This window comes from Peromyscus leucopus, chromosome 15, assembly GCF_004664715.2.
Source record: "Peromyscus leucopus breed LL Stock chromosome 15, UCI_PerLeu_2.1, whole genome shotgun sequence".
Taxonomy (NCBI): domain Eukaryota; kingdom Metazoa; phylum Chordata; class Mammalia; order Rodentia; family Cricetidae; genus Peromyscus; species Peromyscus leucopus.
The window spans coordinates 34,794,244-34,807,574 of record NC_051076.1 but is presented as its reverse complement, the minus strand read 5'-3'; the positions used below and the strand labels follow the sequence as shown (position 1 = coordinate 34,807,574).

The window sequence follows — 13,331 nt, the reverse complement described above, 5'->3', positions numbered from 1 at the left end:
GTTGTGGGGACCACTCGGGGAAGGATAATGTGCTATGAGGGAAACATGATTTCTCCTAAGCTGTCCTCCGGGGACAAACTTCTATTTTTCATCATTATCTGGGAGTAAAACTCCCCAGAGGCTCCTTTCTGCCTGGTAATAGGGGAGGGGCTGCTGCCTGGATACACAGAGCTGAGTTTCCCACTGTTTGCCTACATACCTGTGGGTGCACACCTGCGTGTCACGTGTATGCCTGCCCACACATACACACACAACAGGTGAATGTGCAAAGCCTCTTGTCCAATAGTTCTCATGAGTGGCCTTAGATACCAAAATAATGAATATGACTTACCTTTGTAGATTGTGTTCAAAAATATGGCCAGTCGACCCTATAGCATTTACCCTCATGGAGTGACATTCTCTCCTTATGAAGATGGAGTCAACTCTTCCTCCACCTCAGGTGAGAACCTTCCACTTCTACTGAAAGAGACTACTGATCTCTGAGAGACTTCCACAGTTTTCTCTTGTCCTGTTTGCTCAGTGGTTATGACAAGCGCACTCAGTAATACTGGTGGAGGGGGGATCCTTAGAAATCCCAGGCAAGCCTTCTCACTTTAAAGGTTACCAATACAATGCCTTTCCAAGTGTCGTTGGCGCCATCTAGTGGAGAAATACTGAACAGCTACATGCTGTCTGTAGTCAAGAGTTTAATACAAAAAGAATATTTCTTTCCTGATATCCAATTACTCTAAATAAAAGCTAAGGTAGATATTTATTATGATGAAACAATGTATATTGAATGTATATTGAATGAAATAATGTATATGTTCTTTCAGGCAGTCACACCATGATCAGACCAGTTCAACCAGGGGAAACTTACACTTACAAATGGAACATTCTAGAGTTTGACGAACCCACTGAAAACGACGCCCAGTGCCTAACAAGGCCTTACTACAGTGATGTGGATGTTACCAAGGACCTCGCCTCTGGACTGATAGGTCTGCTTCTAATCTGTAAGAGCAGGTCCCTGGACCAGAGAGGCATACAGGTATTTTATCCTTAAAGTCAACTTTAAAATAGCGATTTCCCCTGGCTGGAGCAGATTTAGGTCTCCCTGCCAGACAATAGGGTTTTTCCTTGTAAAATACACTGAAAACATTAGTCCTCTTTAGCAACAGTGTGATGATGTTTATCATCAGGGATCATCTTTTATGTTGTTGCTCTTTCTCTTTTCACCTAGACTCTCACTGCAGAAAGCATATCCCAAGTTGCTGGATCTTATTTTAGTTCCAAACCCCAGGCCCGTTGGTATTGCCTGTGTGATGGAGAAGCCAGTCAGGCTCTTTCAGTTCTTTCCTCTGATCAAATGAGTAACCGTGTCCCTCCTAGAACTGCGCTTACAGGGTGGCACAGGAGTTCCGTGTAAACGTGGTACCCATCTTTGTTGTTTTCAGAGGCATGCAACAGAGACAGGAGAGAGACTCTAGAGCAAGGGCATTTGGAGCCACAGGTTTTCTGGTTTGGTTGCTTGGGGTTTTGTTGTTGCTGCTGCTGCTGCTGCTTTGTTTTTGTTTTTGTTTTGTTCTGTTTTGTTTTTGAGACAGGTTTTTCTCTGTATGTAGCCCTGGCTGTCCTGGAACTCTCTCTGTAGACCAGGCTGGCCTTGAACTTCCAGAGATCCTCCTGCCCCTGCCTCCTGAGTGCTAGGATTAAAAGCATGTACCATAACCACCCAGCCGGAGCCATAGTTTTTAGTGAAGTTGGAGCCTGTCAAAAGTCTTTCTTTAGTAAGACTAATTTATAACAAAGAATATGACCAAAGAGACGTTGAATTTCTGAGTTTGTTTTATCTTGCGACAAGTGGGCCAGCTTGGCCTCAAATTCACTATATGGGCTAGGGTGGCCTTGGACTTTTAAAATTGTCTTGTCTTTCCAAATTTTTAGTTTTTATTTTTATTTTATGTGTTTGGGTGTTTTGCTCTCATGCATGTCTTCATACAGTGTGTATACCTGGTGCCCATAGAGGCCAGAAGAGGGCGCTAGATCCCCTGATACTGCTGTAGTTAGAGATGGTTTGTAGCTGGCATATGGGATGATGGGAATCGAACCCGGATCCTCAGACAGTGCTCTTAATCACTGAACCATCTCTCCAGCCTGCCCCCTTGTTTGTTTGTTGTTGGTTGTTTTGTTTTTGTTTTGGGACAGGTTTCTCTTGTAGTTCAAGCAGGCCTCAAATGGGTTATGTAACAGGGGATAACCTTGAACTTCGTGCCTCTCAAGTGCTAAGATTAGAGACATATGCCACTACACCAGGTATATATGGTGCTGGGGATTGAACCCGGGGCTTTATACATGCTAGGCAAACACTTTACCAACTGAACTACATCCCCAGCATCCTGAGTTTATCTTCATTGAAAATGAATAGTTTCGGCTGGGCAGTGATGGTGCATGCCTTTGATCCCAGCACTTGGGAGGCAGAGGCAGGCGGATCTCTGTGAGTTTGGGGCCAGCCTGGTCTACAAAGTGAGTTCCAGGAAAGGTGCAAAGCTACACAGAGAAACCCTGTCTCGAAAAACCAAAAAGAAAAAGAAAAAGAAAAAGAAAAAAGAAAGAAAGAAAATGAAATTGCCATTAGGCTAAATATTAGTGAAAGAAGTCTTATCCAAAGGCATGCAAAATAGGCAGATGTCTAGAAAAATCATAACACTTGCAAGATCCTGATTTGTTGACGGAGTAAAGGACACAGGGAAGGAAGGGCATGAGGCTTTCCTCTTGCAGCCTTCTCCTCATCCTTTTCACCGTGTGGAACACAGTCAGTCACTCATTTTGAAAAGTGCTCAGGCGTGGACACGCACTGACTTACAGGTGCTGTACCGAGATAGCGTTTATTCCCGTGGGTGTTTTTGACTGCATTCTCTGACCTCTTCTGTTTGCTTTCACATATTAGCTTTATCTCTGACAAGTACTTGGTATGTAATGGGGTGACATGTGGCTTCCCTGACCTCAGCGACAGCGGGGGGTCCTAGGCAGTCACCTGGAGCTTTAATCACTGCCTTTCCCTCCAGAGGACAGCAGACATTGAGCAGCAGGCCGTGTTTGCTGTGTTTGATGAGAACAAGAGCTGGTACATTGAGGACAACATCAACAAGTTTTGTGAAAATCCTGACGAGGTGAAACGTGATGACCCCAAGTTTTATGAATCAAATATCATGAGCAGTAAGTCAGAGCCCCTGTTTCTATTGTCTTTTTCACTCTGGTGGAGGCAGTGTGTCTTTTACCCAAAGGCAAAGCATGTGATGTCAGCAGCAAATATGTGATGACGTTATCCTCTCTCAAAGTCAGCCTCTCCTCTGCTCACTCATGGTCCAAGGACTTGGCGACAGGATGCCTGACAGCGCCACAAAGCTTCCAAGTCTGGTGATCCTTTCAGGCAGCGTGGCTCCTGCTTCCAAGTGGTGTGTGTGTGTGTGTGTGTATGGTATGATGTATGTGGTATGATGTGTGGTGTGTGTGTGTGTATGGTGTGATGTATGTGGTATAATGTGTGGTGTGTATGTGTGTGTGTGTGTGTGTGTGGGTGTGTGTGGGTGGGTGTGGTGTGGTGTGTGTGTGTATGGTGTGATGTGTGTGGTATAATGTGTGGGGGGTGTGTGTGTGTGATGTGGTATGGTGTGTGTGATGTATGTATGGTGTGTATGTATGTGTGTAGTAGGATTTGCTCCACCCATAATCTTGGGCTATATGGCCCAAAGGAGGTGGTGCTTCTTGCCATGGTATATGATGACCTCTTAAAAGGAAAAGGGAGAGGGGACATGTGTTTCCTTCTTCCTTTTTTTTTTCTTTTTTTCTTGAGACAGCAAGAAGCACCACCTCCTTCAGGCCATATAGCCCAAGGTCATAGGCAGAGCAGTGTGTGTGTGTGTGTGTGTGTGTGTGTGTGTGTATGTGTGTGTTATGTTATGTTATGAGATGTGTGGTCAATGTGTGTGATGTGTGTATGGTGTGTGTGCGTGGTGTGTGTATGTGGCTGTGTGTGGTTGTGTGTGTGTGGTATGATGTGTATATATGTGTTTAATTGTGTGGTGTGTGTGTTTCAGTGTTCCTGCTCTAGGAAGTGATGAAGGCTGGGAGGAAAGGCACTGAAGGCCTTGGTCGGTGGTACCTGAGGATTTTAGAAATGTGCGTGGCAAATATCCTCTAGCTGACCAGACAGAAATAAGATTTTTTTTAAAAAAAGAAAGCTTCATTCTCAAATCAGAGCTAAGCAAAGTGAGTTTGGGAACCGAGTGTCGTGTCATGAAAAGGCAGTGCGTGCAGAGGTCACGCGTGCAGAGGTCACGCGTGCAGAGGTCTGAAGAGAAAGTGCAGAGCTGTGCTTCTGACACTTGCTACAGTTCCAAAGTTCATTGTCATGAGAAGTCTTAGATGAATTTCACTGTGGCATCTGCAAGCAATCCCCCTGCAACAACCAGTGTTCCCCCCAACACACACTTCCCAAAATAAAAGGCCTCCTTCCGACACCTTTCCTGATGAATAATCACGTCCATGCAGGTGGCTTCCCACGGTCTGTTCATGTAGCTTCAGGACCGATGGGAGCCACATTCAGACTTCTTCACATAATTTCCTTTCAGCAATGGGTCTGTGACAGCCCTAGACCAGTGCTGCCCAACAAAAGCATGTGAGTCACTTACATTCAATTTTCTGGCAAATTGAAAAGTGAAGAGAAATAAGTGAAATTAACTAGAATAATAAATACCCAGTTTGGATAATAAATATTCCAGATACTATCTTTTTTGTTCTTGTTTTGAGATAGGGTCTCATTATGTAAAGATATTACAATTTTAAGTGTAATAGAAAAATATGGAATTTCCTTTATTACTGTCTTTGCAGTACAGGGTGTATTTGATCCTTAAAGCATGTGTCAATGGAGTTCACCTACATTTCAAACACTCAGTAGCCACTGTAGCTGGTGTCCATAATAATAGATCATTTAGAAAAGTATCTGGACTGAAGTAGAAACTAATAATACACACTTTCAGCAGCTCAACGTGTATTTGATACATAACCACTTAAATTTTTTTTGTATCAAACACCATACTGGGACTGTGATCTGGGTGTACAGGTTGTGACCTCAAATAAATCATATCTTAATTGGATTGCCATGCTCAGTATATATATATAGATAGATAAAGATATTACCCAAAGTGGTGTTCCTTTAAAGATTATTAAAATATATGAGCTCAATACTTGAATGGAAACTACTAGGGTAACTGTGGGTTACAGATAATAGGTCTCAATGATGAATGTGCCTAGTGAGCTCCTGTTTTTGTGACTTTCATTCTTACTCAAACTACTATGTCAAGAAAATAAAGTTCTCTTATGTAGACATGTCTTCCTGGTAGGCTCATTTTGGACAATCTAAATCAATGGTGAGAATATATTTACAGCAGAGCATAAAGTAACATTTTCTATTCACTTGGTGGATGAATGACTAAATCAGTGTGAGTGAAAGGCTTTGCCTTTATCCTGATTTTCCTCCCTCAGCTAACTCAGGAGTATCAGCCATCACTTGAGAAGCTGAATGTGCCCTACTCACACATTAGATCTCAGAAAGATCTAAAAATTATTATCTTTAATAATTATTATTGCTTTGATGCAGCCAGATGGATACAGGGGCATTTGTCTTAGGTATAACTAGACATGAGTCCTCTTGTTGTTGAGGGCTGGCATCTGACAGATTTTGCTCTTTCAGCTATCAATGGCTACGTGCCTGAGAGTATATCCACTCTGGGATTCTGTTTTGATGACACTGTCCAGTGGCACTTCTGCAGTGTGGGAATTTACGACGATATTTTGACCATCCACTTCACTGGACACTCATTCATCTATGGAAAGAGGCACGAAGACACATTGACCCTGTTCCCCATGCGTGGCGAATCCGTGACTGTCACAATGGATAACGTTGGTGAGTAAGAGTGTAGATATTTGGAGAGAAAACTGATGGGCTCTCCGGTGGAAAAGGACTGTGGAGCTATCCAGATTACCACCACACCTAGAGTGTCTCCAGGACCCCCGAAGGCTTGTCTTACCCTGCTTCTCATGGTTTATAATTGGGAAATTAATGGCCAGTTTCATGCCAATTCTGTTTGCACGTCTCTGAACGACTGGGCAGTAAAGACACACAATGGCAGAAAGACTAATATAGCCAAAGGAAGAAGCAGCATAAAGATGTTAGCCATGAAAACAACCTTTGGTGTCATTCCCCAAGTGTTATTGACCTTTTTATGAAACACGAGCATGGTATATGCCAAATAAGCTATAGTGACTGTCCAGGGGGCCACCAAGGACCCACCTATATCCACCTCCCCAGAGTTGGTATTAAAAACATGGACTACCATGCCTGATTTTTTTTTAACATGGATTCTGAGGATCAAACTCAGGTCCTTGTGCAAGCTGAGATATCTCCCCAGCCCCACTTTTCAACTTCTGTTTAGAGACCATCCCACCTTCAGGTGACCGATCATTACATAAGCTCTGGAGGCTGTCTCAGAGACAGCATTAGCGTATACGACTTCAGTTCAAATCCTGTTCTGCCACTCATTGTTTTGCAATGTTAGACAGGTTCCTTGCCCTGACTAAGCCTGAAGCCACCCATTTGAAAAGCGTAACAGCCCTTTACAATTGCTTCAGCTCCTGGTTGTAGGCTGTGCCTAGTGCTTAGCCCTCAACAAGGGGTTGCTATTGGAGACATCCCAGGTCATTCTCAGTGTGTCCGAGATTCACTTTCAAAATGACTCAAACTTATCCTGTCCCCACATACATTATTTCTTAGAAACACCTAAATATCCCTTCTTTGTGGGAAGATGACCTCACCATCATCTCCCAAACTCCAAGTCTCAGACCAAATGTAAACTAAGCAGATGGTGATGACTTTCAAGGTCCCTTTTGTCACTGATTTCCCCTCTTTTCTTGATAGATTCTAAAATGGCAATTCATGAACAATCCAAACTGAAGGTCTCTTTGTTTCTCCTTACTCCACAGACCAATACTTTAGTGCCAAGTTCTGTTAAATACCTGGACAATAAGGACAATGATCCTGTGTTTTGATATCAAAACAATGCCAAGTTACATTTTAAAAAATTCCTAAACACCCTAGTTTGGGTTTTTCTCCTTACATCACTGTGGCTCAGTAACTCACCATTCATAGACTAGCCTGGTCCATAACTCACACATGGCTACCTCTGGTTAAAATTCACTGGAAATTAGATGGCTCAGAGGTTAAGAGCACTGATTGCTCTTCCAGAGGACCCAGGTTCAATTCCCAGTGCCCACAAGCCAGCTAACAACTGTCTGTAACTCCAACATCTCACACCTTCACACAGATATGCACAGATGTAGGCAAAGCACCAATGCACATAACATAAAAAATAAATAAGTTATTTTTCTAAAAAAAATTCACTAGAAATTGTTTCTTCAACAGATCCTGGTGTTTTTGTAACTTGTCCTGAGCTTTCAACCTTCTCTTCTGTCTCTCCTTTGAAGGAACGTGGATGTTAACTACCATGAATTCCAATCCAAGACACAAAAACCTAAGGCTGAGATTCAGGGATGTTAAATGTATCCGGAATGATGATGACGAAGACTCATATGAGATTTATGAACCTTTGGCACCTACCTCCATGACAACCCGGAAAATTCATGAATCTTCAGAAAATGAGGTTGGCATAGACAGTGAAGATTATGATTACCAGTCTTTACTGGCTTCATCACTAGGAATTAGGTCATTCAGAAACTCATCATTGACTCAGGAGGAAGATGAGTTCAATCTTACTGCTCTTGCTCTAGAGAACAGCTCTGAGTTCATCTCTCCAAGAACAGACAGAGTTAATGACTCAAAATCTTCCCCAAGAAACTTTAGTGGGATCCCTGCCAATGACCTCGAAGAATCTCAAAGGACCCTTCCTGGCTCAGGAGCCGCCGTGACTGGTACCCTTTTGAAGGACCTCACCAGCTTAGATGAGAACTCAGTTCTCAACCCTTTCACAGAACATCATTCCAGCTCTTATTATGAAAATGATATGAATGATTCACAATCAGACATCACGGTGGTTCACCTACTTCCTCTTGGTGCAAAAGGACTGATGAGCCAAGAACAGGCTAAGCAAAAAACAGCCAAAAGGGAAAGACTCCATCTGATGAAGCATAGGTTCCCCCAGATGAAATCACCAGTCCGTAAAACTGCGAGGCATGCAAACCCAAAGAATACTTACCCCAGAACCAGGTCCAGGGAGGACATTCCTAGTGATTTGTTCCTCTTAAAACGAAAGAACACATCCAATTTCTTGGATATGGAATGGTATTTGGCTTCTGAAAAGGGTAGTTATGAAATAATCCCAGCAAATGGTGAAGACACAGCTGTGGATAAGTCACCGGACAGCCCTCAAAATCAGAACATCTCAATGACTTTGGGCAATAGCACCTCCCCTGCAAAAACAACAGGAAAGTCAGGTGACTTCCCAGTGTTTCCTGGAATTAGACATAAATCTCCACAAGTCAGACAGGAGGAAGGAAACAGTGACTTGAAGAAAAGACAGTTGTTCATCAGGACACGAAAGAAGAAGAAGGATAAGAAGGTTGCATCCCATAGCCCTCTGTCTCCAAGGGGCTTTCATCCCCTGAGAGATGCCAAGCGCACATTTTTAGACCAGAGACTTAACCACTCACTCTTACCCCACAATCCCAATGAAACAACTCTTGCCATAGACCTGAATCAGCCCTCCCCTTCAACGAATATTGACAGGTCACTTCCTGACCATAATCAGAGCACCCCACATGACCCCAGGCAGATGAGTACCCCTTTAGATCTGTATCAGTCAGTGCCCCCAGAGGGACACTCTCCAACATTTCCTGTCCAGGATCCTGATCAAGTACACGCTACCACAGACCCTAGTCACAGATCCCCTTTTCCAGAGCCCAACCAGGGGCTTGATTATGACCTAAGCCATGAATCCTACCCTGAAGACATTGGTCAAACAGCCTTCTTTCCAGGCCAAAGTCAAAAGTCTCTCTCTTCAGAAGATGGCCAAACAATTCCATCCTCAGACCTAAGCCTCTTTGGCATCTCTCCAGAGTTGGATCAAATAATTATTTCTCCAGACTTGGGTCAGGTGGCTCTTTCTCCAGATGACAACCAGATGACCTCCCCTGAGGACCTGGGTCAGGTGGCCCTTTCTCCAGATGACAACCAGATGACCTCCCCTGAGGACCTGGGTCAGGTGGCCCTTTCTCCAGATAACAACCAGGAAGCTTCCTCCCAAGACCTGGGTCAGGTGCCCTTTCTCCAGATGACAACCAGGAGGCCTCCTCCCCAGACCTGGGTCAGGTGGCCCTTTCTCCAGATGACAACCAGGAGGCTTCCTCCCCAGATCTGGGCCAGGTGGCCCTTTCTCCAGATGACACCCAGATGATCTCCCCAGATCTTAGCCTCTTGACTCTTTCTCCAGAATATGATCAGACAGTCCTTTCTCCAGATTTGGATCAGATGACCCTCTCTCCAGACTTTGATGAGATAATCCTATCACAGGACCTCAGTCAGGTGACCCTCTCTCCAGACCTCATCCAGACAAGCCCCCCTCTTAACCACAGGCAAAAAACAGCCTCTTCAGATCCTGGTCAGTTTTCACCCCTTCCAGAACAAAACCAGACTCTTCCCCATCCAGATCTCATTCACATACCTTCTCCTTTACCATCACCCACACTCAATAGCACTTCTATGTCAAAGGAGTTCAACCCTCTTGTTGTAGTAGGTCTCAGTAGAGTCGATGGAGATGACATTGAAATTATTCCAGATGAACAACTAGAAAGCATTGACGATGATTACGCTGAAGATTACTATGTATCCTATAATGACCCCTACAAGACAGACACCAGGACAAATATTAACTCCTCCAGAAATCCTGATACTATTGCAGCGTGGTACCTCCGCGGCCATCGTGGAAACAAACAATACTATTTTATTGCTGCGGAAGAAATATCCTGGGATTATGCAAAATTTGCCCAAAGGTTTGGCTAGTTTTCTTTCTTTATATTCTCATTTTTCCACCACTGCCATGAAAGTCACCCACAACAGTTCTTGGGAGATGATTTTGGACAAACTGGGCTCTAGATAGTCTAAGTCTCATGTTTCAACTGGGCCTGTGATATTTCCTTTGTCATTTCCAATATTAGCTTCTACACTTTAGATGACACCCAGGCAAACAAAGAACCAATACTGTGGAAGTCTGTGGTATCCTATGGGTAAATCAGTCTCTCCTCCTGTCCCAAATCCTCTTACATGCTCCTATCCCTGTTTCTTGTTCTAACATACACCTTTACCTATGCATAGCTATCTGCTTAACAAAATGGTTGATGTGAGATTGGCTTCCAATCCAAACTTTAATGTAGAAATCTCCATTTGCATCGACTTGCTAACAGCAGTTTCTAAGAGATCCATTTACTCCTTTATTTTTAATCTCATTTCAATTCAGTGTCACTGAGGGATGGAAGCCATACTGGGCTGGGTCCTGTGTTCTGGGATGAAAACAGAGAAGGATGGGGCAAGAATCGTTAGTCAACTACAAATTCATTGGGATATATCTGGGTGACTGTGTACCATAAACAGCTTGTGGTGGCTAAAAAAAGGCTGCCACACTAATATTTTAGAAGTGTAATTATAGTAGGCAAACACAATGTGCGTTGAGACTGATCCACCTCGAATTATGCATGCAGTGACTGGCATTCCTCTTTAGAATTTTTGTTTAAAATGCTTTCCCCTATGATTTCTCACTTAAATGCAGTGCTCATTACTACACGGGAATAAACTAGTTGTCTGACTATTTCTAAGATGAGCCTTGGCAAGACAGACTTGTAGCCTTTACACAGACTAGAAAGAATGGGAGGTAGTTCCTTCAAAATCTTACCTCTCAGGCCTGACAGTGGCTCTTAGGGCCGGCAGGGTTGTTCTGCCTGCTCCATGTGTTTGGTGATAGATGGCTATCATGCATTTGGAGGATGAGTTGGGGCCTTATTTCCATAGACTTGGGGAGATTTAAGTCTATAAGAGAATTTGATGTCCTTTGGCCTCTTGCTGAGTGGAAAAGATGCATGGGAATAATGTATTGGATTTATATTTTTTTTTTTTTTTTTTTTTTTTTTTTTTTTTTTGTTTTTCGAGACAGGGTTTCTCCGTGTAGCTTTGCGCCTTTCCTGGAACTCACTTGGTAGCCCAGGCTGGCCTCGAACTCACAGAGATCCGCCTGCCTCTGCCTCCCGAGTGCTGGGATTAAAGGCGTGCGCCACCACCGCCCGGCTTTATATTTTATTAAGCTTTTTATTTTGAAGTAATTGTGGAGTCACACAGCTGTCAGAAATTACAAATATTCCTCGTATGCTTTACCTGGTTGCCCCCAGGGGTAGCCTCTTAGAAAACTATAATATATTATTAACAGTATATAGACCTTGCTGCTGTCATGAGAGAGAACATTTACACACACACACACACACACACACACACACACACACACACACACTCATGCCTCATACTTCTCTCGTGTGTATCCTCCACTTCCCTCCTACCTTACTCCTCCTTAATGCCACAGTCACTGGTCAGATCTTTGTTCCTGTCATCTTGACATTTCATGACCATTGTGTCATACCACATGTGATCTCGGGGGACTGGCTTTTTTCCACCACTACACGTAATTCTCCGGAGATTCATCCTCGTTATTGCACACTTTCCCAGTTCATTCTACTGCTCAGCAGGATTTCACATGATATGCACGAGTTTTGTTTTTGTTCCTGCTGATTGTATAGACTGGTGGTGCCAAACATGAGGGGTTTCAACACACGTGCAAGTACCCCAAGCTAATGGACACATACATCATACACTTACTTTCTGTTAGAGAACCCTTAAAACTTACTCTTGCCGATTTTCAAGGCTATACTACAGAATGATTAATCACAGTTGTCATCTCCTGAAGTTGGATCTCCTGAAGTGACGTTTGCTCTCCAAATGAAATTTTGTATCTTTTTACCAACATCTTCCCAGTCTGCTTCCCTCAAAGTCCCCCCTGGTAACCACTCTGTCTGTGTGAGTTTTTGTCTTTCTGTGCCTGGCTCATTTCATTTAGCAACCCAACAATTTTTCTTCTTTGTAAAGGCTGTATCATCTCTCTCTCTCTCTCTCTCTCTCTCTCTCTCTCTCTCTCTCTCTCTCTCTCTCTCTCTCTCTCTCTGTGTGTGTGTGTGTGTGTGTGTGTGTGTGTGTGTGTGTAATTTTCTTTATCCATTCATCCATTGATAGACACTTAGGTTGATTATGCTTTAGGGCATATATTGTTATAAATAATGCTGTGATAATGTAGCTGTTACTTTGATGTACAAGTTTCACCTTCAATTCTGTGGCCCAAAATGAGATTTCCAGCCAGGCATTGTGGCACATTTTAATCCCAGCACTCGGGAGGCAGAAGCAGGCAGATCTCTGTGAGTTCAAGGCCAGCCTGGTCTATATAGTGCAGCAACTTCTAGCCTAGCTCGTCCTGCCAGTGAAACCCCATCTCAAAAAGAGAGAGAGAGAGAGAGAGAGAGAGAGAGAGAGAGAGAGAGAGAGAAAGAAAAAGAAAGAAAGGAAGGAAGGGAGGAAGAAAAGAGACCAAAATGTATATTCAGCTCTATTTTTATTTTTGTGAGAAACCTCTGTACTGTTTTTCATAATGTGCTATAAATTTATTTAGATTTACATTTTTTTCAGTTTTAAAGGGTTTCCTTTTCTCCATATGCTTATCAACACTTATCGCTTGTTCCTATAATCACCATCTTAACATTAAAAGTGGTATCCTTAGGATTTTCACTTTCATTTTTTGATTATTAATATGAGCATTTTATGTACTTGTTGGTAATTTCTAAGTCTTCTTTTGATAATATATCAAAAATTTAAATATACTATATATAAAATTTATGTTACTATATTACTATATTTGTTTACTAATTATTAATAATAATGTATATGTGTGTTCTTTGCCTATTATTAATCAATATTTTTGCTACTAATTTGTTTGAGTGCCTTATATATTGTAGATAGTGATTCCTTATCAGATACATGCTTATCAATATATGTTCTCCCATCATATAGATTATTTCTTAATTCTCTTGACTATTTACTCTGTTGTGCATAAACTCCAGTCTGACATTGCATGAACAGAATTCCATCTGTCCATTTGTGTTTTATTACCTGTAATTCCAGAGTCCTATCATGAAAATCTTTGCTCAGACCAGTGTCTAAAAGCTTAGGGGTAATATGTTTTAACAAAAACCAA

At 42.7% G+C, this 13,331-nt stretch overlaps 1 protein-coding gene across 1 annotated transcript in view; it reads left to right on the top strand.

Moving 5' to 3' along the window:
- The window catches only part of F5 (coagulation factor V), a 77,192-nt gene that overhangs the window by 35,633 nt on the left and 28,228 nt on the right, over positions 1 to 13,331 (top strand). The window contains 6 exon segments of the mRNA XM_028864411.2: positions 340 to 439; positions 816 to 1,027; positions 3,045 to 3,195; positions 5,732 to 5,944; positions 7,522 to 9,312; positions 9,315 to 10,041. Of these exon segments, the coding sequence (XP_028720244.1) occupies positions 340 to 439; positions 816 to 1,027; positions 3,045 to 3,195; positions 5,732 to 5,944; positions 7,522 to 9,312; positions 9,315 to 10,041 (3,194 nt within the window).